Source organism: Erinaceus europaeus, chromosome 13, assembly GCF_950295315.1.
Source record: "Erinaceus europaeus chromosome 13, mEriEur2.1, whole genome shotgun sequence".
Lineage (NCBI taxonomy): Eukaryota > Metazoa > Chordata > Mammalia > Eulipotyphla > Erinaceidae > Erinaceus > Erinaceus europaeus.
Window position 1 is genome coordinate 38737916 of NC_080174.1, and position 27778 is coordinate 38765693.

Below are 27778 nucleotides of genomic sequence, written 5' to 3' on the forward strand. Positions count from 1 at the left end.
ACTCAAACATCACCTCCTCATAGAGGCCCTAATCAAGTACTTTTAATATAGAAACTCGCACCCACCATATCGTTTTATTTTCTTTGGAGCATTTATCTCTGTCTTGCTTGTGTATTGTTTGTTGACTGTCCCTTCATCCTGCCTCTCTCTCACCCTATAACAAGAAACTTGATTTTTCAGTCACTGTCAAATGAATGAATACATTTAAAAAGTGGGAAGAAATAATGAATGGTTAAAAGAATAATTTAAAATCAGAATAAACCTTATAACTGGAGGACTGGATTGATTCTGTCTTATAGTAACTATGACATGTGGTCATTAACCTCTCTGAGCAACTCTAAAGTTAATTCTAAAATGGGGACAATGGCTCCTCACTGAGGGATTTGTTGGGAGGGCTGGGGCAGTAGAAGGACCTAGCATAGCAGTTGGCATGGTATTGTCAGGGGACGAGACAAGCAAAGCTATGTGTTGAGCATGGAGTAAGGTGTTATTTTATATACCCATGAACAGTATGTGTTTATGAGCTTATGGATGTGTATATGAAAGATGGAAGCCCCCATCAACTTACAAGCAAGCTATGCTCATATTTTGGGATGCCAAGAAAGAAATGGGAACAAGGGATGGGAAAGAAGGAAAGGAAGACCTAGAAGGGGTGAAGAACAGTGGCTGTTTGGAGGCTCCTCAGGTTCTGATCTGCTGCAGGCTTCCTGCTTCTCTATCTCCACCCCAACCTCTGTGGCACAGCCCAGCAGTGCTCTGTTGGCACATTCTGTTTGCCTCTACCTGGCTTATCCTCCAGAAGTATGGGGTCGGTGGGCATGGATGGTTTCCCTGCACCTGCTGAATTCACAGCCTGTACCTGGAACAGATAAGTCTTCCCCGTCTGCAAGTCAGAAACCTAGGAGTGAGGGAACAAGAATGAGTACTGAGGACAATCAAGACTCACCTGTACCACAATCCTGGCTATAAGGTGCAGGGAACCACTCTCTGTGGAGCACAGATTGTCCTGGGGGTGAGGCAGGTTAGAAGCTCGTTAAAAAAAAAAAAAAGAAGCTAATTGCCTTCCTGACTTTGAGTGACAGTTTTCTGTGGCCTCTCTCCTGGGGCTGTTCTCCATGTCTGCACCTGGACTCTACTCACTCAGCTTAGCTTTTTCACCTGCTTTCTAGCAAGAAAATCTTCCTCCTTTCTGTGCCCTTAACACTCCTCTGCCCATCACCTCAAAGAGAATCCTAGGAGTCATTTTCAACATTTTTATCTTGAGCCATGTACCAAGTTCTACTCATTTATTTCCTTATTGTTTCTTGAATTCGACTGTTGTCCTTCCAAGGTGGCTCTGATCAAAACTTTCCATTTCTCCTCATCTGGATTAGCACAGCAGTTTCCTAAATGGTTTGTCTCCCCCTAGACTCTCCCTGCCCAGTCTAGCTTTCCCTCTGTCTATCTTTCTGAGATAATAATCTAAGTGTGTGGTAGCCAGAGAGGTGGTGCAGTGGATAAAGCACTGGACTCTCAAGCATAAGGTTCTGAGTCCCCTCCTCTTTGGTCTAGCCAGTCCCAGCTCCTCACTCTGCTCAGGTATAAGCCAGGATTCCAGGACAGGTCTCTGACTTCCCTGCTTGGGAAGTCCTCAGAATCTCTCACACAACCTTTCCTCACATAATGCATACTGCCTATTACTTGTGTATTGTGAGCTATTTAGATTCTTAATGTCTAGTGTCTAGGACCTAATTCCAGATGTGGAAATAAGGAGTCAAGATATATTTAATGAAAGATTGAGTAAATTCTGGTCGACCATTCACATGCATAGATGGTGTCAAGTCACCAGCCCTGCCTTGGCCAGAGCCAATGCACACGAGGAGGTGGAGTCTCTCTCTCTCTCTCTCTCTCTCTCTCTCTCTCTCTCTCTCTATCTCCCTCTCATTCTTTGATCAACTGTCCAGTACTAGTCAACTCTCCTGTAGGGAGATATTTTCAGATAGATATAAACATTTGCGGGCAGGCTTTGTATGAAGAATGAGAGATATAGATATAGATAGATAGATAGATAGATAGCTAGAAAGACAGACAGACAGACAGGTGGAACAAGAGATATCTGTAGCACTGCTCCATGGTTTGTGAAGCTTCCCCCCTGCAGGTGGGCCTTGGGGGCTTGAACTCTAGTCTTTGCACATGATGTGTGTGCTCTACTGGGTGAGCCATCACCTGGTCCCTGTTTTACATTCTTAATACTTTTGCCACTTCTTAAAATGCCATGTTCTTTGTACTACTTGGCACATGATTCCACTTTAAGGGCAAACTGATTTATTTAAACAAATCATCCACAGAATGGACACCTAAGTTTTTTTAATTTTTAATTTTATTTATTTATTTATTGGATAGAGACAGCCAGGGGAATTGAGAGGGAAAGGGGAAATAGAGAGGGTGAGAGACAGAGAGATTCCTGAAACATTGCTTCACTACTTTAAAGCAGGGTGGGGACAGGTGGGGACCCAGGGCTTGAACCTGGGTCCTTATGCATTATAATATGTGTGCTCAAGCAGGTACACCATCACCTGGCCCCCATCTAAGTTGTTTTTAATTTGATTTTATAAATATCACTACAATGAACATCACTGACCTAGGTCTTAGGAAATTTGCTAAATTATTGCTCTTTGGTTCAATCCTAGAAGCAGAATTCCTGACTCAAGGAAGTATATAATCTAATGTTGATCTGCCTAGTCAATTTTAAGTGAGATTTTAGAGACAAGTGTGGCCAGTATGGAACAGGTTAAGACAATCAGTCCACCAGATCTACCACCAACTTGCTGTGTGACCTGAGGCAAGCAAGCATCTGCTCTCTCTGGTCCTCTCTTGCCTAATAAGTAAGGGCAGTGATTTCTGAGGTTTGTTCCAGCCCTGAGGTTTTGTATCAGGGAATGTTCAGAATGAGTTACAGATGATGGGGCAGGGACTCACCCTGAGGTGAGTGCCAGAGATGGGGCCTGGGGTAATGGACTTCCATTGCTCAGAGCCTTCTTCCTGGACACTGATGTGGTAGCCTGTGACTGGTCCAGCCCCTGTGTACATTGGGGGCTCCCAATGCAGCATCAGGGAAGTGGCACATATCTCTGATGCCCGAACATCATATGGGGGGCCTGTGGAAGAGAGGATGAGGGAGAAGGAGGGGAGTGGGATAGGGAGTGATACTACACAGCACTTTCTCCAATATTTGGAGTCCGTCCTTGAACCTGGGTTGTTTACATAGCAAAGCAGTGCACTATTTAAGTGAATTCTTTCACCAGCTCATCAGATAATTGTTAGTAGCCATTTGAGTGGAGAACCCTGGCCAGCAAGCTTGTTGACCAGCAGTGGCACTTGCTCTGAGCAAGGTGGGGACCTGGTCAGTTAGGTTCATGATATGCTCAGCATCACTTCTTCTCAGAAGCAATCTTTATCTTCCCTGACATTGGAGTTCACATCCCAGCTCCATTCTATCTAGCTATGGGGACTCTAGACAGGTAATTCAGCCTGTAAGTGTAAATACATCTGCAAAGGGGTAGTAATAATTGCAGTTCTTACAATGCTATTGCTTGTATTAATGGCACAACTTATGGAAAGTGGGGTTGTGGAAATACTGGTAGTTTAAAATCATTGTTATCTAAAGCATTACACATAATAATAATCTGCCAGGCAAAGTTTTGTGTAGAGAGTAGAAATCAGGGTAAGAGAATAGTAGAAGGTTATAGTCCTTCTTTCCTTTGGGGGGACAAGGAACTGTTGTGTAAGAAAGCTAAGGGGCTTCTGGGATTGGTGTGTCAGAGGCCAATACTCCCTGCTTATCCAGAACTGAGTGGCTTCCTGGGACCTGGGACTTTCAGGGACAAAACCAGGAACGCTCAGGGCAAACTGGCATGAGTTGGTCACCCTGGTAGTGTGGTTTAAGATTGGTTAGTCACCAGAAAGAGTGAGTTGGTGTATTAACCTAGGGGACAGTTTATGTTGAGAGGACAGGGCCAGTGGATGGTCTAGGTCAGGTGTCCTTTGAGTCAGGGTTAAGATGGACTGTGCCAGAGATTATTGTGGTAGGTGACAGACAGGGGTTGGGCCAAACAGAGTGAGCTTGGACACACAGAGAGCTCTGTGGTTGTTTACCCCTTGGCTAGGTTAGTGGAGGGAAGGTTGATGAGGGTCAGTGCTGAGCCCCAGTCCCCCACTCCCCCAAGGTGTTTACCTGGTTGGGGCATTGTCCACTCTTTGCACTCAAACAGGTTGCTGGGTGCTGACAGCTCACCGACACCTGCCCAGTTTGCCGCTCGGGCTCGGAACTCATAGAAGTGGCCTTGGCAGAGGTTGCTGACCTTGAAGAGCAGAAACAATCTGTGAAGAGGTGCAGACCCAGCACTCTCTGGGACTTTAAACAAGATTGGCTAAGCGGGCTAGCACTTGCACATGAGTTGGCTACACATGGCTGAGTCTTCTTTCAGCCTCTGACCATCCCACAGTGGCCCGTCCTGAGATCACGGTCCTGGCCATATTCCAGGCTTACTTTGCACACTCGAGTGGGGACCAGTTGCTGGTTGATTGGGTGCCAGTCCAGCTCCTCTGAGTCATGTTGGTCTAGGAAGTAACCTAGGATCTTGCCTCCTCCACAGCGCTTAGGGAGTTTCCATCCGATGACCATGTCATTTTTCCCACAGTTCAGGAGGGTGAAATCATATGGGGCAGATGGTGTAGCTATGGGGAGACAAGAAGGTTAAGGGCAGATACTCCCTTGGGGTAACCAGACTGAGTGGTGGGGCTTGAGGGAACCAGCAACTTCTCTGGGTGGTTGCTACTTAAGAAGTATAATTTTTTTTTTTAAGAAGTACTATCTTAACCAGCCGTATCTGCCCCAGGCTACTGTCATATTTTCCTCAAAGGAAAGAGTAATCAGGGTGAGCCCCAGCTCCCCACACAGGGCTGTGCCCCATTGGCCTCTATGGCTGGGCCCTCCAAAATGGGGTCTACAAACCTTATTTTTCTACCCAATCCAGGGCTGTCTCAGAGATTTTCAGGCTGGACCTGCCCCTTCGGACTCACCCAGAGCCTGCTTGACTCTGATGGGTTCAGTGGCAGCTGAGCTTTCCCCCACGCCAGCCTCGCTGACTGATCTGACACAAAACTCGTACTCCTTTCCAGTCCTCAGCCCTGGAATTGAGAACCTGGGAGACAGAGTTGCAGGATTCAGAGAAGGCCAGGCATCCCAGAGACATTCCTACTCTTTTTAGAACTTTGTGGGGTAACTGGCTACTGGTGGGAGTCACTCAAAGTGATGGCTATACACTGGAGGGTGAAGTCCTTAAGGATTTTTAAGGATGTGGCTCTTGTAGAGTCCACTATTAAACTGAAAACATGCTGGAAGAAGTTATCAGTTGAAAGTTCAGGTAGCCAATCCCTGAACTGTACTGCTCAGTACATCTTCAGAACTGTGGGCCTTGACCTTGAAACACAAGTGGCTCTTACTAGACGTATGAATGCTGTAGTTAGGAAGCAGAGTCCTCCTAAGGACCCTTCAAAATGGGCCTCAGACCTGCCCATTTGTCATTCATTCATTCATTCATTCATTAATTCATTCATTCTTGTATTGTTTGAGCAACACCTGTGAGCAAGGTTCTCCAGGGCCTAGTGATTCAGCAGCACACTGTATCACTGCAGCCTGATGGTGTGTACTGAGTTCTCTAGATATACAAGGGAGTGTTTCATCCTCCTGTGTCACTCCTTTCATATGGCTCTCTCAACTGCTTCCCCTCCCCCTCAGGGAAATATACTGAGTACAAGTGTGTGGGGTGGGTTGGGGTGGGGGAGATGCTATTCTTGGGATAACCTAGACTCTGAGCTAATTTTCAAAAGCCTTGCTATTTACCAACTTGGAGACTTCAGCAAAAACTACTAGAAATCATCAACAAATTCAGTAAAGTAGCAGGTTACAAAATCAATACTCATAAATTAGTGGCATTTCTTTATACAAAAGATGGGCCAGAGGAAAAGGAACTCAATGAGGCAATTCCATTTACAATTGAATACAAAAAGATAGTATACCAAAGAATAAATCTAACAAAGGAGGTGAAGGCCTTTTCAATGAAAACTATAAGACAATGTTAAAAGAAATGGAATGACCTAAAGAAATGGAAGAACATCCCCTATTCATAGATTGAAAGAATAAATATTAAAATGGCTATCCTGCCAAAAGCAATCTATAGATTCAATGCAGTCCATATTAAAATCCCAATGAAATATTTCTATATACATTTTAATTAATTAATTAATTAATTTGTTATTGGATAGGGACAGAAAGAAACTGAGAGGAGAGGAGGAGATATAGAGGGAGTTAGACAGAGAGACACCTGCAGCCCTGCTTCATTACTCATGAAGCTTTCCTCCTGCAGGTGGTGACCAGAGGGTTGAACATGGTTCCTTACACATTGTAATGTATGTGCTTAACCAGGTGTGCCATCCCCTGGCCCCCCAATGACATATTTAAAGGAAATTGAGCAACTTATCCAAAAATTCATGTGTAACTAGAGAAAAAAAACCCCACAAATAGCAAAAGCTCGCCAAGGGAAAAAGAAGAAAAATGGAGACATCACAATTCCTGACTTCAGCTTATACTTCAAAGCAGTATTAGTTTAAATAGTGTGGCACTGGAACAAAAATGGACATATGAACCAACAGAACATGATAGACAGCACAGAACTAAACTCACACATCTATAGGCATATTATACATGATAAATGTGCCAAAACTGCCCAGTGGGGAAAGACGTCTCTTTAACAAATGGTATTGGGTGAATTGGAAAGCTACATGTAGACAAACAAAACTAGACCACCACCTAACACCATGCACCAATATTAACTCAAAATGAATAAAAATATTCAAATATCAGCGTAAGGATCCTGGTTCGAGGCCCCGGCTTCCCACCTGCAGGGGAATCCCTTCACAGGCGGTGAATCAGGCCTGCAGGTGTCTATCTTTCTCTCCCCTTCTCTGTCTTCCACTCCTCTCTCCATTTCTGTCTGTCCTATCCAACAATGATGATGTCAATAACAATAATAACTACAACAACAATAAAAAACAACAAGGGCAAAAAGGGGAAAATAAAAAAATAAAAATAAAAAATGAATAAAGATCTGGATATTAGATCTGAAACTATAAAATACATAGGTGAATAAATCTGTGAAACATTTCAGGAACTTAACAGTAAAGACTTATTTGGAGATTACACTCCATGAGCAAAGAAACAAAACCAAAAATGAACACATTGGACTATATCAAATTGAAAAGCTTTTACACATCAAAAGACAATTCCATAAGGATAAACAGGAAGCCTAGCAAAAAGATAGTTGCACATTACATTTTAGATAAACAGTTGATACCAAACATCTATAACAAAGTCATATAACTCAGCAAAAAGAAAAAGAACAGCCCAATAAAAAGTGGGCAGAAGATATGAATAGATAGTTCTCTAAAGAAGAGATACACATGACCCACAGACATATGCAGAAATGCTCTGATTCACTTATCACTGGAGAAATGTACACTAAAACCACATTGAGATTCCACCTCACACCTGTGAGAATGGGCTCCAATAAAACAAGATAAGAGAAGTGTTGGAGAGGATGTAGAGAGAGGGGAACTCTACTGCACTGCTGGTGGGAGTGCAAATTGGTGCAGCCATTGTGGAGAATCCTTAAAGAAATACAAATGGAAATACCTTATGATCCAGCAATTCTACTCCTAGTCATTTACCCTAAAGGATATAATAACACTGATTTGAAGGGATATATGCACCCCCATGTCCATAGCTGCTTTATTCACAATAGCAAAACCTTGGAAACAACCAACATGCCCTTCCAACAGATGACCAAATAAAAAGGTTATGGGACATATACTCAGTAGAGTACTACTCTGCAGTAAAAAGATAACATTGTGTCCTTTGGGATAAAGTGGATGTAATTGGAGAAGATGATACTTAGTGAAGCAAGTAAGGAGGTGAAGGACAACTACAGAATGATTTCACTCATATGTGGAATATAGAGAATTGAACATACAGATGTGAAAAAAAAGATCAACCTATATCTAAGACTGTGGAAGAACTATAGTGGTTGTCTATGAGGGTGGGGATGAGGACACAGACCTTTGATGATGGGAGTGGTGGGATTAAAAAAAAAAGACTCACTATACTGCAAATTGTTACTCAATAAAGACCTATAGTTAAGAAAAGAAACTTCATCAGTAATAAATTATGAGTTACCTATCACAAAGGCCAGCGAGGCTCAGGGACCTGACCCTTTCTTTGAGGAAGATGATGTTGGCCTCATGCCCCATGGTGAAGGAAGTCCAACCAGCCTTGCTCAAGGCCTGGCCAGTTCATTCATTCTTTCTGGTCGAAAGGGAGGAGAGAGATATTGCCACCCAATTCCCTCACCTCACAGCCTCCAAACTGAGATGCTGTATGAGCCGAGGAGCTTGAACCAGGCCTCTGTGATTGTACCCTCTGTCTCTCATCTGCTGTGGGGAAAAGTAGTGGGATGGCAAGGCCCAGTCAATTGCCTCACCAGGTATTTGCTGAAAAAAGAGGCCACCAGGATCAAATGCTAGTCCCTTCTTTTTTTTTTTTTTTTCTGATAGAGAATGAAGGAGAAAGAGAGAGAGACAGAGAGATAGAAGAAGAAGAAGAAGAAGAAGAAGAAGAAGAAGAAGAAGAAGAAGAAGAGGAGGAGGAGGAGGAGGAAGGAAGAGGAGGAGGAGGGGGAGAAAGAAGAGAAGGAGGAGGAGGAGAAGGAGAAGGAGAATGGAGGCAGGATATAGCATTGAAGCTTCTTTCAGTGTGAAAAGTTTGGGCTTGAACCTGGGTTGTGCACATGGCAAAGCAGCACACTATCCAAGTGAGCAATTTCACAGCATCTAGTCCCTCCACTGCCTAGCTAAAGGAGTTTTGCCAAATTAGGCACACTGTGTTTAAGGTTTGTTTTTTTTTCCCATTTGCTCAAGAACAATAAAAGTAATAGCCTCAAGTTCATAGGATTGAAGTCAGGATTAAAAGATCCAGTGCATATGTGTAAGCTTAGAACAGTGGCCCATGCCCAGTGCTGTATTGTGAATGGCACTTCACTGTTACTATGGCTCCTGGGGGCAGAAAGCTGTGGGGCACTCACTTATTGCCGTGGATGGGTTTGTTATTAACTGTTTGCCACTCAGATGATCCTGCTTCCCGAGAGTAGATGTAATACCCCAGGAGCTCTGGGCCTTCTTTCACAGGATTCCAGATCAGGGACACTGAGGTCTGGGTGTCTCGGAAAGCTTGAACTTGAGTTGGAGGAGGCAGGGTAGCTAAAACACAGAAACATGTATCACAATGTACAACTGTAAAAAATAATGCAATCTTCTCCTTTGCTACATCTTGGCTGGACCTTGAAGGAATCATGTTAAGTGAGATCAGCTAGGAAAAGGATGCATACTGGACACCATCACTTATAGGTGGAATTTAAGAAACAAGGAAAGAAAGGGAAAACTGAGAATGAAACCTGGACTGGCTGTGGTCTGTGGTAGCAAAGCCAAGGACTCTGGGAGAGTGGGAGGAGGGTATTGAGAGGGTACTGGGGACCCAAAGCCCAATGGTGGAGGAGGACTGAAATTAGTGGAGAAATGATGTACAGATACCTATTATGGCGAGATAGGAAATTATACTCATGTGACAACAACTGTCTTATAAATTATTATTTCCCTAGTAGAATCATTAATCCCACAATCACCATACACCCTGCTCAGAAATACGGGCTGGATGAGGATGCTGAGTGACTTGGTGGTGACAGGCTGGGGGAGAAGCAGGGAGCTGTCCTCTCTGCACTTGAGGTGGTTCAGGGAGTCCAGATGGGCTTTGGGACTTGAGGCCACAGTTGTGCAGACCCAGAGATGTTCCCCAGACTCTTGTATTCTAAAAGTCCTATGGGGGAGGTGGTGGTTTACTTGGTTAAATCACACACCTATCCCTCACCTGCAGGAGGATGCTTCACAAGTGGTGAAACAAGTATTACAGGTGTCTCTGTCTCTCTTCCTCTCTATCTCCTTCTCCCCCTTAGTTTCTCTCTATCCTATTAAATAAAGAAAAAAAACTAAGGGGAAAAATGGCCACCAGGAATTGTGGATTCATTGTTCAGGCACCAAGCCCCAGTGATATCCCTGGTAGCAGTAAGAAATAATACAATACAATAATATAAATAAATAAGTAGATAAAAGTCTTCTCCTGTCTTACCTCTAAGTATCTCTTCGTCACAAAAGAGCTCCATTTCTTTACATAACCCAAACAACTTCTCTCCCTCTCTCTTAAAGGTCATCAAATCTGATAGTTTTCCTCAGTCATTCATTCTCTAGAAAACTTAATTTTATTTTCTTGAAACTTCTTCCCAGGAAATCTCATGGTTTCCTGAGACTAAACTCCTTCAGGTTGAGGCTACTGTGAATTTTAAATAGACAATGGATTAGTGGGTACAGGGATAGAAGAGTGCGTGAATGAACAAGGAGATGGAACGGATGCACAAATGGCTTCCTTACTTCCTCCCTTCTTTTCTTCACCCCTTCCTTCTCCCTCCCTCCCCCTTCCTTCCTTCCTTCCTTCCTTTCTTCCTTCCTTGCTTCTTTCCTCCCTTCTTTCCTTTTCTTTTATTCTCTTTTTGTCAAAGCACCATTCATATCTGGCTTATGGTGGTGCTGGGGACTGAACCTGGGGCCTCTGAGCTTCGGGCATGAAAGTCAGCTGTGTAAATCACTTTTACTATCCCTCCTCAGCATATGATCAAACACTAGAAGTCAGGCACCCAGACAATTGCTGCAGTGACCTCTGGGTAGAGGAGTTATAGAGAATGGAGATGGGGCATTCTTTACTGTTTCTCTTCTTCCCTCCCTCCCTCCCACTTTCTATCTTTCATTTTTCCCCCATAATTTTATTTTATTAGTAAAAGTAAATGTCATTTCATTCACTCCTCCCCTCTCTTCTTTTCTCCTTCTCTACCATACCAGAACCTTCCCCTAATGCTTGTGGATCAGAGACAGTCCACATCCAGTCACAACCACTCACTGAATTTAGATTTCTGAATCAAGTCCAAATGCTAGCTGGGTCAGAATTAAAGAAAATCAATGGGGGCCAGGCAGTGATGCACCCAATTAAGCGCGCATAATATTATGCTCAAGGACCAGAACAAAGATCTCAGTTCAAGCTCCCACAATCCTTGCTTCCCACCTGCAGAAGGAATGCTTTACAAGTGGTGAAACAGGTCTGCAGGTGTCTATCTTTCTCTCTCCTTCTCTATCTCTCCATCTTCTAACAATTTCTCTCTGTCCTATTGAATAAAAAGGAAAAAAAAAAAGAAAGAAAGAAAATCACTGAACTCTGATGGTTAGTAGAGAAAGGGGGAGGCATAGGACTTTGGTGGTGGGTGCAGTAACTTATACAAACACATATGGTGTGAAAGTACATCCCTGAAAAATTTTTTTAATATTTATTTTATTTATTTATTCCCTTTTGTTGCCCTTGTTGTTTTATTGTTGTAGTTATTATTGTTGTTGTTGGATAGGACAGAGAGAAATGGAGAGAGGAGGGGAAGACAGAGAGGAGGAGAGAAAGATAGACCTGCTTCACCGCCTGTGAAGCGACTCCCCTGCAGGTGGGGAGCCAGGGTTCGAACTGGGATCCTTATGCCGGTCCTTGTGCTTTGCGCCACCTGCGCTTAACCCGCTGCGCTACAGCCCGACTCCCCATCCCTGAAATCTTATGGTTTTGTAAGCTACTGTTAAATAAAGCACCACTTGATCACAAATTCATTTACATTACATTATCTATTTATGTCTGTCTGTCTATCTGTCTGTCTGTCCATGTTCTATGTGGATCTAGAATTGGGAAGATATTTGAAACACAGCAAGTCTAAACTTTGCAATCTTCCCAACGGATTTAAAGCATATCAGACTTTTTGTAGGTGGGTAGTGCTCCAACTGGTTTCCCTAAAGGATTAATTGATAATGTCAGCTTCAGGGAACCTCTTGATACAATCTGATCAAAAAGAAAAGAACCCTAGAATCCAGGGGCTACAGAGGACAAGAAGTTAGGACAAAATGACTCGGAAGCAGGAAGACTGGGGAAGGGGACAATGGGAGCCATCACCACGCCTTTGAAAGGATGATGGGTTTGGCGGGTGAGGATTCCAAGGTCTACATGCTGCCCAGGTACGGGTGCTACAGATGAGGGGAATCCTGCCAGGACTGGCTGAGCAGGAGACTCGGCCGCTGTAAAGGAGAGGACAGGGCTTGCTCAGGAAATTCACTCCTGACTGCAAGAGGAAGCCCGGGCACTGGTCAAAGATGTCTAGCACTGATGGACCACTTGCTCCTAAGCTGCACCCCCTGCTGGATTCTGCAGCCTTCGAATCATTGAGATGTAATCACAGATGTCCTAGCATTTCGTAAGCCTGAGATAGTGTTGCTTTTCAGCTGCATGATAAGTAGATGGGACCAGGGGTGGGAAAACAGGCTCAACTCTGTTCTGGCAGCCATAGGAATCCAAGCCCAGGATGCTGACACCTGTCTTGGCCCAATCCCTCTCCCACATCACATGGGTACCTGGCTTCCCCCTCAAGACGATGGGCTCGCTGGGCTCCGAGGGATCACTCATGCCATACTGGTTCATCGCTCGTACTCTGAAGACATATGACTTCCCTTTCTCCAGATCCAGAAGGGCGAATCTTGGGGATTTTACAGGAGTCTCCAAATTGATGGCCTCCCAGGTGCCACTGCCTATGACTGACTGTGACACAGGGGAGAACTTGAGCTGGTTACGTGCTTACTTAAGACTATGCCAGATTCTGTGTGGTACCACACACACACACACACACACACACACACACACACACACACACACACTGTCAAGAACTCCCATCCCCACTCAGGCTGCCCCAGAGCACTGAGTCCTCCTCCTCCTCCTCATCAGGTGCTGACTGAGTACTGCACATCCAACATGCTCAGAACTTATCACTGGGTCTCAAAGTGGTACCCTTTCTCCCAATTACTTAGGCTCTAATCTCCAGACCATCTTGACCCTTCCTCTTCTGTCTTTTATTTTTATTTTATTTTTAAGATAGAGGCAGAGAAAGAATGAAAGAGACCATAGCATCAAGACTTTCTTCAATGTGATGGGAGCCAGCTTGATCTTGGGTCACGCAGATGGCAAAGCAGGCACACTATTCAAGTGAGCTATTTGGTGACCTGCTTAATGGGTTTGGAATTTAAATTCAGTTGTAGATACCCTAAACACGTCCAGCCTCAATGGAATCAAGGGGTCTAAAATGTAGCTACAAACACCACTGCAACTCTGGGCAGATAGATTCTAGAGCTAAGAGTGAGACAGGCCAGTGAGACACTCCAGTTTGTGTATGAGAGTTAAGACCGAGATGCACTAGGGGTAAAGGGTGCAAGGATTAGGTTGGGGGGGAGGACCCACTGACCTCCCTGAACTTTTCCCTCCCATGGCCTCTCTGGCCGTTAGGGGCTTGAAACGCAGGTAAAAAAAATTGCTATAGAAACCAATGGCATTGCTGAACCCCAGAAGAAGACACAAGCACTGAGAGACCAAATACCTGGACAAAGTTGCACAGCTAGTAAGTAGCAGAGATAAGAGGAATATTTGAACACAGGAAGTCTGAATCCAAAGTCTTAACCATTTTTTTTGTTTTATTACAGCCTCATAAAATAGCACCTCGAGAGTCCGGCGATAGTACACCGGGTTAAGTGCATGTGGCATAAGCGCAAGGACCGGCGTAAGAATCGAGCCCCCAGATCCCCACCTGCAGGGGGGTTGCTTCATAGGTGGTGAAGCAGGTCTGCAGGTGTCTGTCTTTCTCCCTCTCCGTCTCCCCCTCCTTTCTCCATTTCTCTCTGTTCTATCCAACAATGATGACATCAATAACAACAGCAATAATAACTACAACAATAATAATAAAAAACCAACAAGGGCAACAAAAGGAAAAATAAATAAATAAATAAATAAAATAACTCCTCATCTGTCTATCACCTTCCTATGCTGGAGAAGTAGGATCACCTGTGAGTGTGCTGAGGCTCATTTAGACAACCACATTCATAACCTCCTCCATGGAACTTTTTGATTCATTGACTGAAGAAATCTTTATTTTTAAAGATTTTTTAAAAAGGTAATCACTCTTTTAAAAAAATTTAAATTGTCTTTATTGTATAGAGACAGTCAGAAATTGAGAGGAAGGGGAGAGAGAGACAAAGATACCTACAGCCCTGCTTCACCTCTTGCAAAGCCTTCCCCCTCAGGTGGGGACCAGGAGCTTGAAACTGGGTCATTGTGGACTGTAATATGAGTGCTTAACCAGGTGTGCTACTGCCTGGCCCCTGAAATCTTAATTTTTTAAATTATGTGTCAGGCATTGTGCTGGGCGCAGGAATAATGAGACAGCAAACTTGCTTTCTTTCTTGAGGGGGCTCAGGCTTAGACTGTCTCCCTATGAAATGTTCTTAGTTGTGTGCTGTCTCCCCTTTCTTCCCCACAGAAGAGGCTGTACATTCTATGCTGGAGGAAAGTGAGGGCCATAAAAGTTAGGAAACAAGGCCCAAATAGCAGAAGCCAGGGCTCAAATTGATTTTCTTTTTTTTTCTGTCATCAGGATTATTGCTGGAACTCATTGTCTGAGAGACAAATTCTCTGCTCCTGGTGGTCATTTTTTTCTTCTTCCTTAATTTGGTAGGACAGAGAGAAATTGAGAGGGGAGAGGGAGGTAAAAAGAGAGGGAAATAGAAAGAAGAGAGACACCTGCAGACCCGCTTTACCCTGTAGGTAAAGAGTGGGACCTGGGTCCTGACATATGGCAATGTACACGATTGACCAGGTAAGCCACCACCAGCCCCCCTTGAATTGATTTAAACACCTGAGTTGCTCTTTACTCTGCCATGCTTCCACCTTTCTCTTTGGTGAATCCACTGCACAATAGCTGCCTCCCCTTCTAGACACCTGTCCCCACTCTGTCCTCAGTGAGGACCTCCTCCCAGGGCTATCTCCCCTTCACATACCCCTGAGTCCTACCTAGTGAGTGACTCTGACTGCTGGGTGCTAGTTTAGTTTCCCTCCTCACACAGCCCTCACTGAGAAGAGTGACTTAACTCCCGTGTGTAACCCAACATTATTAGCCAGACTTAGGGGTGGGGAAGTAGCTAGGAAATTTTTCAGAGCTGGGGCCTCACATGTGTGATTTCACCATGCCAGGTTGATTTTTTTTTTTTTTAATCTGCAGGGGTGGGTGGGGTCAATGGAATAAAGGAGAGACACCATAGCGTCAGAGCTTCCTCTGGAGGGACCATAGCACTTTTCATGTGGTGCCAGGGACAGAACTCAGGCTGCTGACATGGCACGACATGCCAGTGTGTCTGCTCCTCAGGCTTGCCTGAGAGCGTGGTTCTTGGGGTCTCCATACCTTCTCTAAGGAGTAGGTCAGTGGGGACTTGCCCCGGGGGCTTGGCTCATCCCAGCCCAGAAGTGCGTAGGCCTCTCGGATCTCCACAGCATGGACATTGGTTGGGGGTGAGGGGATGACCACAAAATCTGAAATCAGAGTCGTGAGTGAGTCTTCAGAGACTTCTAAGTTTAATCCCTTGTTTACTCATTTTTTCACCCCTATGGTCATTGTTGGGGCTCAGTGCCTACATGACTCCATTGTTGTCAGTGGCCATTTTTTAAAATTTCTTTGTTCTTTTTTGATAAGACAGGAACAAGTTGAGAGGGGAAGAGGGAGAGCAGAGAGAAAGAGAGACAGACACCTGCATCCTTGCTTCAACACTTGTGAAGTTTCCCCTTTGCAGGTGGGGACCAGGGGCTTGAACCCAGGCCTTTATACTGGGTATGTTACCACCTAGCCCCAGCAAATTAGTTTTTGATAGAGACAGAGGGAGGGAGGGAGATGCAGAGAGGAAGAGAGGCACCTGGAGCACTGCTCCATAGCTCATCAGCTTCCCCCCTTGTAGGTGGGCACCTTGCTTGAACCTGGATCCTTGTTTACAGTAACAGATGTGCTCTACTGATCTATTTCCTTGACTTCATTTTTCAGAGGAGGAAACTGGGGCCCAGAGTGGGGTAGGAACTTGCTCTAGGTCACCCACCAGACCAGGGAGAGCTGGAGCCAGAACCCAGGTCTCCTGACAACCTACAATGGGACTTTTCTTAATGGGCTACCTTCTCCATGAGTAGTCAATAAGGTGGGCTACTGTTTGGAGAAACTTGACCTCCTCTGACTAGACCCTCTCACTTTTGCCATCCCACTGCTTCTGCTTCTTTGTTAGTTTGTGTTCCAGAGTTTCCAGAGCCACAAAGGAGGCTGGAGTGGTAAGTCAGTGTCATGAGGTTCCCACATACCTTCAAAGTCATCTGTGCTGATTGTGATCTTGTTTCCCAGATCAAATGCAATCTCTAGGATGAAGAAGGGGGATGTTGGGGAAGAAACAGTAGGTGAAGGATGTGTAGGGGTTGCTGGGTTAGGAGGGGTCAAACAGGGCCACTCTCTGGGTGCTGATTCCTCCCCCTGCCACCAAGTTTGTGTCCCAGAGTTTCTAGAGCCACAAAGGCTAATGAATCTCCCTCCCAGCAGGTGTGTTCTTAGGGCTTGAATTTGGGTCCTCATGCATTATAACATGTATTGCTCCATATAGTGGTATGTCTCCTCTGTCAAATCAGGGTTTCCTGAGGGTTGGATGTTCTATTCCACAGAAATAGGGCTTGGAGTGGAGGCTGTGCCATTAGTCTGCTGTGTGAGGCAGTTCTGGATGTGTCCTGACTGATGGCCAAAGCCATCAGTACTCACCTGTCTTCTTATGGGCTTCAACATGGTCACCCATAACAATGGGCTCTGAGGCCTTGGAGGGGAGGCTTCTTCCTGCTTTGTTGATGGCTCTCACCCGGAACCGGTAGCTCTGACCTTCCATGAGACCTTGGATGGGACACCGACAGGTTCCACCTGGGGCCTCGTGGCAGAGCACCCATTGCTCAGACTCACCTTGGCACCTGTGAGAGAGATCCTGGCTCAGCACGTCCATGACTCACCCAGCTGGGCTGTTGGCTGGGGATGAGGAGTACTTCAGTCTGAAATTGGAGTCATTCAGGTACAGAAATGGGTAGACCTTCAGAGACCTCTTTTTTTTTTTAACTTTATTTTACTTAATAGGATAGAGAAAATTTGTTAGGGAAAGGAAATAGAGAGGGACAGACAGAGAGACACCTGCAGCACTCATGAAGTTCCTCCCTGCAGGTGGGAATTGGGGGCTTGGACGTGGTTCCTATCACATGGTAATACCTGCACTTAATCAGGTTTATCACCACCTGGCCTCACTAATCTTTTATTTTATGTTATTTTTTTTAAAAGCTCTCAAAAGTTTTACTATAACATAGATCAATTGCTTGTATCTGTGTATTCTGGAGGGACATTTAGACACAGGCTCCCTATGTTTTCTTGGTGCCAGTGTCCTTGGGGGGGACCTCAGTATATGTTGCCATGGGGAGGGGGGGATGTGGGTCATGTGGGGTCCAAATCCAGACTCCACTGGGCAATGTGACTTGTAGAATGGGACAATGAAGAGTCCTCTCACCCACAGGCTGGGGTTATTGTTTATAAGAACTATTTATTGGGCTAACCAGATAATTTACCTCAGAGTGTACCTGCTTTGCCATATGCATGACCTGAGTTTGAGCTTGATTCCCACTGCACCAGAGGAAGCTTCAATGCTGTGGTGTCTTTCCAGCCCACTGTCTCTTCTATCTGAAAAAGTTGACTTGGAACTGTGAAACCCCATTGGTGGCAGAAAAAGAATTTATTTACTTATTTTTTGCCACTAGGTTTATTTCTGGGACTCCATACTTGCACAACGCCACTGTTCCCAATGCCATACCCCTTCCTTTTTCTTTCTTTTTGACAGAGGGTGACAGGGAAGGGAGAGACGGACAGACATCTACAACACTGCTCTACCACTTGTAAAGCTTCTCCCCTGTAGTTGGGGACCAAAGGCTTAAATTTGGGTCCTTGTATGTGGTAAGGTGTATGCTCTACCATGTGAGTCACCACCAAATACCCATGTGCTTATCTATTTTAATGAAATAAAGAGGCCAGAACTCTGCTCAGCTCTTGCTTATGGTGTGTGTCAGGGACTGAATGTAGGACATTTGAGCCTCAGGCATGAAGGCCTGGTGTGTGACCACTATGCTTCCCCTCAGCCCTAAATAGAAGCAGCTATAAGGATTTAAAGAGATAAAGAATACAGTTACAGATGCCTCTGGGATTACAGATGCCCCAGTATTAGGTGCTACCTCAAACCGAAGCCTTTGAGCTGTCAGCATGTTTCAGACATAGTGTTTGGTCCCTTCTCTGCAACCGCTGTCCCTTACTTGAGGGAGTGGTTCTGGGAGGGGTCCGCAACACCTTGGGAAACAATGTGCCCAACTGGGAGGCTTGGGCAGCCTTCCGTTGTCTAAATTATGCAATGCTGTATACCTCCTGCCCTATTCAGAGGCCAAGCACCAGGCCCTTCTTTCCTATGGTCCCACTCTTGTCCTCATGACAGGGCAGTCTCCCCCCTGCTCCTGGGCTCTACCACCTGACTCACCACTCAATGGAGTAGCTGCTGATAGGGCTGCTCCTGGAGTCGCTGGGTGGGGTCCAGGTCAGGAGGAGGCAGTCTCTGTTCACATCTAGACACTGGACATTTAGTGGGGAACCTGGGGCTCCCTGCTTCTCGGCTGCAGCATCTGGAGCCCGGAGTGGCAGAGAAGAAGGACTGAGCAATGAGCTTCTCCCACTTCCACCATGCATTTTTTTTCCCCTCCAGTGTTATTACTGGGGCTTGATGCCTGCACTATGAATCTACTGTTCCTGGAGGCTATTTTTTTTCCCTTTTGTTGCCCTTGCTGTTTATCATTGTTGTTATTGCTGTCATTGCTGTTGGATAGGACAGAGAGAAATGGAGAGAGGAGGGGAAGACAGAGAGGGGGAGAGAAAGATAGACACCTGTAGACCTGCTTCATCACTTGTGAAGTGGCACCCCTGCAGGTGGGGAGCTGGGGGCTTGAACCGGGATCCTTCAGCTGGTCCTTGTGCTTTGCACCATATTCACTTAACCCACTGCACTACTCTCTGGCCCCCCACCCTGCATTCTTATTTCATAAACCCTCTGGGTTCCAGCTTCCGTCTTACAGATCTGAACTTGTACAATAGCTTCTTCCTTTTGTTTATTAGCCTCTTCATTTTATTTATTATATTTATTTATTTTATGGACTGTTGGGGGATATTTTACCACACTGACTAGACTTATTTTTGAGAGGACACCATCAACTGTCAGATACTGTAGCACCTCTCATGTGGTTCTGGGGTTTAAATTTCGACTGTACACACAGCAAGGCTATAGCCCTACCCAGTAAGATTTCTCTCTGGCATTAGCCTCTCTTTTTTCCTCTCTTTCTTTCTTTCTTTTTTGTAAATTATGGCTTTAATTATTTTCTTTCTTTTTTTAAGAAATAAAATATTTTATTTATTTTATTTTAATGAGAGGAATACAGAGAGAAACACCAGAATTCAGCTCTGGTTTATGGTGGTGTTGGGGCTTAAACCTGGGACCTGATAGCCTCAGGCATGAAGGTCTTTTGCAAAACCATTATTCTCCCTCCTTTCCTTTCTCTCTCTCTCTCTCTTTCTTTCTTTGTTTCTTTCTCCCTCCTTCCCTCTCTTCCTTTCTTCTTTCCTTCCTTCCAATTTTTTTTTTTTTTTTTTTTTTTACCAGAGCACTGCTCAACTCTGGCTTCTGGTGGTGCTGGGGATTGAATCTGGGACATTTGGTGCCTCAGACATGCAAGCTTGTTTTGTAAACCACCATGCTGTTTCCCCAGTCTCTTAGTTTCCTTCTTCTAAGCAACAGCCTGTGTGGGTGGGTGGCAGGAGCATACTTCATGAGGGGACCTGGCTACACCACACTCCTGAGGAATTGTTATGGTTTATCTCTGAGCTGTGCAGCAACCCTTCATTTTGCAGGTGGGTAAACTGGATCTCAGAGTAATACAATGACTTGCCAAAGATCACCAGCTAGTGAAGAGACAAAGCCAGGATCCATACCCAGATGGGTTCAAAGACCATAAAGCAGAAATCAACCAGGAATGGAATCACCCTGGTTTATGCTCAGCTCTCTCTTCTTAGTGTGGAGAGCCACAGGGTGCCCCAGAAAATCTTAAAAGAGTCTCTAGCCCAGCATGCCCTTCTTATAGCAGGGAAATGACAACCTTGAGAAAACAGAGGGTTTGTGCAAGTCAGTTTAGATGCCAGCTGCCTCTGCCCCCACAACTTCTGCCTCCCATCTCACCTCTTACAAACACATAGGTGCTCTGCTCCCGAGGCCCGAAGGGTGAAGGCACCTGCACCATGTAGAGCCCCTCATCCTCCTTGTAGGCACAGGATACTTTCAGGGACGCCTGGCGGTTTGCATAGAAGGACTGTCTGTGTTCTGAAGACCTCAGCAGCCTCCCTGCAGAGGGAGGGAACCTGTGTGAGTTTGTGGAGGATCCTGGCTTCACTTCAGAATCCCAGATGCTTGGGACAGGGTGCATGCAGGTCTAGGCAGAGGCAGGGTTTAGTTGTGGAATTTAGGGCAGGTGGGGCAGGGGGACTCTAGGGCTCAGCCAAGGTGTCCACAGAGTTCCTCTGCTGAGGGTTTGAGAAGTGGGGCAGGGCCTAGGAAAGAGGTTGGGGGTTCAGCAAGGGAGTAAGAGCTTATTGAAATGCTGGGTAAGGAATTGAGAAGAGGAGACCTGTTTAGTGGTCAGGGGCTCCTGTGCAGGGCCTGGGACTCATGGAAGGTGTAGGGGACTCCATGGGTGGGGATTATAAGCTTAATGGAGGAAGTGGGGGTTTATTGAGAGGGACCTCAAGACCGTGGTGGGTCCACAGTGAGAGAGTTGAACGGAGTGTCAAAAAGGATAATAAAGACCTAGTTGCTTGGGGGGCTGGAGATCAGTGAGCAAAATGAGGCTCCAGTAGACAAGGCCTTAGGGGCGTGGGGTCTGGGTAAAGCATTCTGGGGCTCAGGGAGTAGGTGCTGCTATGAGGCCTTGCTATTGGGCTTTTCATGCCCTTTGTCCCACTCAACAGTCCCTCCCTCCTGTCAGCAACTCTATTCTGGAAGATTTATAGGTTTGGGAAAACATCTCAGCCTTGTTAGTGCAGCTGTCTAATAGGGCTTCTCTGGCCCATGGCTCCAGCAGGTGCAGCCTCCCAGACTCCAATCTAGGGGGGTCATGGGGAAGGCATGCAGTACTCCTTGTCCTTTGGCTGCAGACCTGATCATTGATGAGGCAGGAGGTGTCCCTTCTCCTCCTTGGCTACACTCTGTCTTCCTGCCTTAGCTGATCATCTATCTTCAGCCTTTGTCTCGGACATGCTCAGAGTCTTGCAGCTCAGTGGGAACAGTTCTTCATCTGGACTTACACCCTGACTCTGGAAAATCCTATGTAGCCACCAGCCTGGTCCTGTGTGCTATCCTGCTTTCTGGCGTTGGCCTCTGTTACTCTTGCTCTTAATGCCATCCCTCCCCACCCCAGTGGTGGTGAGGGCCCTCAGGTATAAGGGACCTTGCCTGTGCCTGACCACTGTAGGGTCCCAAGGGGCAACAATCACAACTGTGTTTTTGATTCCTTCTTCCTCCTTGAGGAAGGACCCCCCCCCCTGAAGTTCATGAACATCTGAGCCCGACCCTGCCCCTGACCTGTCACATAGCATGCCCCAGCACCCTAGGTATTTGGTGAATTTTTGTAGGCTGAGCTGAGCTGACTTTGCTGACATTCCAGTTTCTTGTTACCTCTTCAGCACAGTTTAGGGCATGTGGAGGGACAGGGAGAGTGACATTTCTGAGTTCTTTTTTCCACTGTGTGTGTGTGGGGGGGGTGGGTGGGGAGGTTGTCTCAGGGTTGGGATGGAGCCAAAGTTCTAGATACTCATTGACTCTCTCGCCTCTGCTTCTGAAGACTTGGGAAGGAGTTGTCCAGATTAGGGGTCCTCACCATCTTGGAACCACTGGATGTTCTTCTCAGCATCTAAAACATCTTCAGAAAATAGGCAGGACAGGGAAAAGGGCTCCTTCTCTCGGGCAAAAACTGGCTTCAGTACAGATGCAAACTCCACATTGGGGCCAAACATAAGTCCTGGGATGGAAACAGGAATTTAGGGCAGGAGCCTTTTTAGATGGGAGCAAGAACATTTCTGGGGTCCCCATCAAAGTCAGTCTGCAAGTGTTAACAGCTCTCAGGTAAATCTCATATGAACACCACACTTTTGGAAGCAGAATATTTGTATTTTGAAAGGGGGCTGATAATGAGTCCCAGAAACCCTCCACCTCCAGGGTCCCTTGGTTGCCCGGCCTCCTTACTTTTAAATATCTCCGAATCGAAGCCAGCATCCTTCCCCATGTAAGCTGAAAACCCAAAACAAATGCAGTTTAGGTGATAAGACTTCACTTTGCTGATAGATCTTGGAGGTCTGTAGTTTGAGGCAGCTTTGAAAGGGCTTTTTTCATCTTTTGTGCCTCAGTCTCTTCACTGGTAAAATGGGGACAGCAATTCCTACTCAGTTGGTGGTGGGCTCTGAATAAACAAGCTTGCTGCGACATGTTTGAAAGTGGCCATTTCCCTCCTCTGCTAATACCCTCAGGGTCACACTGACAAACCATAATAAAAGCTGCTTCCATTCACAGCTGTGTATCCTGGGTCACTTATCAACCCATCTAATTCTCACAACAGCTATGCTGTGTGGTGCCATTATAATCTTCTCACACAAAGCAAGAAACTGAGATGCAATTGCCCAGCTAGTATCCCAGCAGCCTAGAGCCATGACTTGACACAGGTCCTTAGCACAGCCTTTCCTGAGCAAGACCAGAAGGTACAGGAGGATGTGCAATGCTACACAGAGGGTCGGTTCGAGGGGATCCAGAACTATAACCCAGGGCTTCCCACTAGGACCACCACCATTTTGCTATGGAAATGAGAGCAAGAGAGGGGTGGTCAGTAGATGCTAGAGCCTGGGAGGTGGTGGGCAGGAAGGAGATTGGTGGATCCTGATGTTACTGGCCTTGATAGAGGAATCTGGAGGAATTTAGGGGTGGACTAAAGGAGGTAGGGCCCTGGTGCCTGACCTTAAACTTGACTCTGTGCTCAGCCTGTCAGGATAGCTCAGATTCTGAGGAGAGCCTTGCCTGGCAGGTGGGGATAGCTGCTGCCCAAGAGCTATTTGGGGAACAGGGCTCAGGGTGGTGAGAACCGTGAAGGGCAGTTTAACAAGGTTTAATGAGAGGCAGGGAGGGGAGCTGGACTTCTGCCCATCTGGTGCCCAGGGAGTGTCTGTGTGTGTGCCTGTGCCTCAGGGGCCCTGAGGGCAAGGTGCAGTATTCTGGGGGCCCAGAGGTGTGGTCCCCTGGGCTGTGCTCTGCTCAAGTAGGGAGAGGGAGAATTATAAATTCCCAAGAAGCTACTATGATCTACAAGGGAAGCTATAGACTGGAGGCTCAGAGAAGTGTAGTCACATGCCTAGACTTACACAGCCTGTCAGCTGTAGAGCCATGAGCTAGCTCAGCCTTGAGTGTCTCCCCTGCTTTATGCTGTGACTCTAGATGCCTCCAGGAGACCCTTCAGGAGGTATCTGAGCCCACCTGGAAACTACCAGAAGACAGGTGTGGCAGAGGTGGTCAGATAGGGAGTTTGTGTCTGAGTTCTCCATAATATGCCTGGCAGGACCAGGCCACCCTCTTAGGGGCTTGGACCAACTCAATGGGGTCAATAGCTAGGCAGTGGGGACCCCTTGCTTGGCAGTGGAGCTTGCTCTGAATCCTCCAGGCTCTGTTGACTGCCCTGGTCACCCGATCCCAAGCCACTCCTGTGTCTGTTTCTTCCACCGAGTCTGCCACAGACCCACATCCTCCTCTGCTCTTTCGGGCCCAGCCTCTTGGAGTTGGGAGGGCTTACTTTGGACCAGGACTTTAGCAAAGGAGGAGGCTTGGCCATAGATGTTCTTCACCATCACGGTGTATGTGCCTGCATCCTCGGTGGTGCATCTGAAAAAGAGAGAGGGAGAAGTCTGCCCAGAGATCTCTGGGACCCATGCAAAACTCAGGTCCCTACCTAGGGGTGGAAAAGATGAGGGTTAATAGAAGGCCCTGGGAGAGGGGGAGGGGGAGGCTCTCAGCTCTGGTTCAGTCTCTATCTCTGAAAAGCAGTGTGCTTCTGGATTGGCCACACCCCCTTTCCATATCTCAGTGTCCTCCTCTGGAAAATTGGGAACATAATACCAACCTAACCTACCTCAGGTTAAAGTGCTTTGAAAAACAATCATTGTTATAGGACCAGAATAAGACTCCCAGAGTCATAGAGCAACTGGAATTTAACCCAGTTCCAAGGTGACGAGCCCTCTCCCAGGCTGCTGCCTGCTCTATTAACACCTCCAGATCAGAACCAACGAACAGGGACAGAGCACTGACTTGCTTGTGCACAGTACCAGTCTGCCAGGGATGGGCCAAGTGCCCAGGTGCTCTTGATTTCAGGCCTGGGTTCCACCACAAGGAGAGCAACCCTGTCATGTTGCTGAAGAGGACTGGCCCAGCTCTATTCCAAGATTGCCTCGGTGACCAAGAGGGTAGTTGGTAGAAGGGGTAGAGCTGGCTCATTGGTGCTTCCTCTCTCCTCAGCTGACCAGAACAGATGCCTTTCTTGTTCCAAGGGCCTTTCCTGGCCCCACATACCTTTCCCCAACTGTGTAGCCTGTGGGGTTCCTCCCTTTGTAGCAATGTATGGCCAGGTGGCTATGGCTCATGTGGGCACAATTTGCTGCACTCTGGAGGGCAGAATGATGTCCCATTCATTCTTGTATCCCTGGAGTCCCAGGTGGTTGAGGGTTTGGTATATTGGGAAGAACCTAGATGGAGGGTTAAGTTGGTATTATGTCCCCAATTTTCCAGAGAAGGACACTGAGATATGGAAAGGGAAAGTGGTCAATCCAGAATTCAAACCCAAGACTTGCTGTGCACTAGGTCTGTAAAACCCCCAGTCTTTGGGAAGCTTAGGTTTTCCTATTTGCAACCTAGACACCATGATACCTCCCTATAGAGTGCTGACAGATATTGTCAGCCATCTGCAGGGAACACTGAGCCTAGGGTCCTGCACAGGGAGGAATGCAACACTGGCAGCTTCTATGAGTAATACAGAAGGAGACTGTGCTCCTTTAGAGATAATTATCCCTCTATTACATTTAATAATCCCTTGGGGCAAACTGCCTTTGCCTTCAAAACCATGCTTGAGAGTCACCATCTTGGGCTGGAGAAATAGCTCATTTGGATAGTGCATTTGCTTTGCCACGCACACGACCCAGGTATGAGTCCAGCTTCCAGAGCACAGGGGGAAGTTTTGGCACTGTAGTGTCTTTCCTTCTCTCTGTGTGTGTCTCTGTTTCTCTCTTTCTATCTATAAAAGTTGATCTGGCATGGTGACATCCGGGCCACAACCCCTCTCACCAAAAAAACAAACAAACAAACAAACAAACAAACAAAACAAAAACGACCTGGTAAAGCACACACATTAGTGTGTTCAAGGACTGGGGTTCAAGTCTCTGGCCCCCATCTGCAGTGGGGAAACTTCATGAATGGTGAGACAGTGCTGCAGGTCCATCCTCTCTCTCTTTCTCTCTTGCCTTTTCTACCTCCCCCTTTCCTCTTAATTTTTCTGTCTCTATCCGAGATACACACACACATACAATATTTTAAAAAGTCACCATCCTCTGGGACACCTGTCTAATTATCTCCCCTTCAGCGTTTGCCTTGTGTATACACATGTACACATGCGTGCTCATGTACATGTAGATGTGTGTGTTTCCTCTCTCCCAGCAAGGTGATATCTCAGTATGTCTAACTTAACATTTAAGCCCTCACTGCTGGCTTCTTAGTCCCAACTTTCTTTCTCTCTCTCTCTTTTTCTTTCTTTCTTTCTTCATTTCTTTCTTTCTCTCTCTTTTAATATTTATTTATTTACAAATGAGAAGAGGGAGAGAGAGAATCAGAGCTTTAATGGTATATGAAATGCTGGGGATCAAACTTGAGATTTCATGCTTGAAAGTCCATCCTTTGCCCACTGTACCACATCCCAGTCTGTTTGAGTCTCAACTTGTCATTGTGCATTCCAAGGCATTAGAATCACCTCAACTGTATTTTAATACTGTTCCCTGGGTCTCATTCCAGACTTATTTAATCAGACTCTTAGGGTACCAGAGGAGGATCTATCCTGTCAGCTGGTGCTTTAAGAAAAAACCCTGACACTTCTAAAGATGAAGGTGACTCAAGAACAGCTTTGAGGAAAGGACTGGAAATCAGGCCTAGCCTCAGTGTTCTTAGGGCCTATGGGTCATGGGGGCCTCTGGGGCTACAGTCTCACTTCCTAATTTCTTTTTTGTTTATTAGTGATTTAATACTGATTCACAAAATTTTAAGGTAATAGTGGTATAATTCCATATGATTCCCTTCACCAAAGTTCTGTGTCCCCAGTCCCTCCACTGGAAACTGCTGTAGTTCTCCCAAGATCACCTATATGGGCTAATTCTATAATTATCTATATCTATGTATGTTTTTTCAATGGTCCTGCCTTCAGTTCCTTTTTTTGTTTGTTTGTTTTTATTTATTTACCAGAGCACTGCTCAGCTCTGGCTTATAATGGTGGTGGTGGTGGGGGATTGAACCTGGGACTTTGGAGCTTCAGGCATGAGAGTGTTTGTATAAACATTATGCTATCTAAGCCCCCCGCCTTCACTTCCTTTCTTTTAAAAAAATATTTGTTTACTCATTCCCTTTTGTTGTTCTTGTTTTTTATTGCTGTAGTTATTATTGTTGTTGCCATTGCTGTTGTTGTTGGATAGGACAGAGAGAAATAGAGAGAGGAGGGGAAGACAGAGGGGGAGAGAAAGATAGACACCTGCAGACCTGCTTCACCACTTATGAAGTGATTCTTCTGCAGGTGGGGAGTCAGGGGCTCAAATAGGGATCCTTCAGCCAGTCCTTGTGCTTTGTGCCACCTGCACTTAACCCACTGTGCTACCGCTCGACTTCCCGCTTCCTTTCTAAGTCACCCCCACACCTATTACTATTTCTGGGTGTCCTTCCTTTTTTTCTCTTCTCTCATATAAGAAACTGTGCCTGGCTTCATCTGGCATTTTCCAGATTTGCTTCCCTTTCATATAAAAACAAGATTCCTGCTTACCTCCTAATTTCCAGGGTCAACAGCCCATAGTTGTTGGTGATGCGATACTTTCCAGCAGGAAAGAGGCGAGGATCAATCCGCACATTGTTTTTGTACCTGTGGAGACACAGTGGTCTGTGACAGACAGTAGTTCTGAGCAGGAAGGATTCAGACAGCCTTAGACTTGGACTTCAACCTCAGTAATGCGCTGCTTCCTTGCTTATGAGACCCAGGGCAGCACTCTTGCAGCTTTGAAATCCTGAAGTCCTCAGCTATGAAACGGGGAATAATAGCAGCATCAACCTTTTAGGGCTGCTGAAATGATTAAATGGGACAAAATATAGTAAGCTTTTCTTTCTGATACCGAACATTGGATCATTTGCTCAAGGCTTATTCCCTTTCTGGGAGGTAGGAGAGAGGGAGCACACAATCAGGTGTGGTAGTGCCTTCTCCAGATAACCCCAGAGG

At 46.0% G+C, this 27778-nt stretch overlaps 1 protein-coding gene across 2 annotated transcripts in view; it reads right to left on the reverse strand.

Moving 5' to 3' along the window:
- MYOM3 (myomesin 3) overlaps positions 1 to 27778 on the reverse strand; it is a 60336-nt gene that overhangs the window by 21940 nt on the left and 10618 nt on the right. For both annotated transcript variants that reach the window (XM_007522625.2, XM_060205543.1), the window contains 16 exons: positions 27332 to 27427; positions 24059 to 24147; positions 22471 to 22515; positions 22106 to 22246; positions 20413 to 20574; positions 18670 to 18811; positions 16878 to 17077; positions 16433 to 16486; positions 15498 to 15625; positions 12631 to 12814; positions 9177 to 9351; positions 5062 to 5183; positions 4529 to 4716; positions 4214 to 4340; positions 2959 to 3137; positions 784 to 898 (listed from right to left, as the gene is read on the reverse strand). In XM_007522625.2, coding sequence (XP_007522687.1) covers positions 784 to 898; positions 2959 to 3137; positions 4214 to 4340; positions 4529 to 4716; positions 5062 to 5183; positions 9177 to 9351; positions 12631 to 12814; positions 15498 to 15625; positions 16433 to 16486; positions 16878 to 17077; positions 18670 to 18811; positions 20413 to 20574; positions 22106 to 22246; positions 22471 to 22515; positions 24059 to 24147; positions 27332 to 27427 — 2147 coding nt within the window. The remainder of the gene's footprint in view (positions 1 to 783; positions 899 to 2958; positions 3138 to 4213; positions 4341 to 4528; positions 4717 to 5061; positions 5184 to 9176; positions 9352 to 12630; positions 12815 to 15497; positions 15626 to 16432; positions 16487 to 16877; positions 17078 to 18669; positions 18812 to 20412; positions 20575 to 22105; positions 22247 to 22470; positions 22516 to 24058; positions 24148 to 27331; positions 27428 to 27778) is intronic.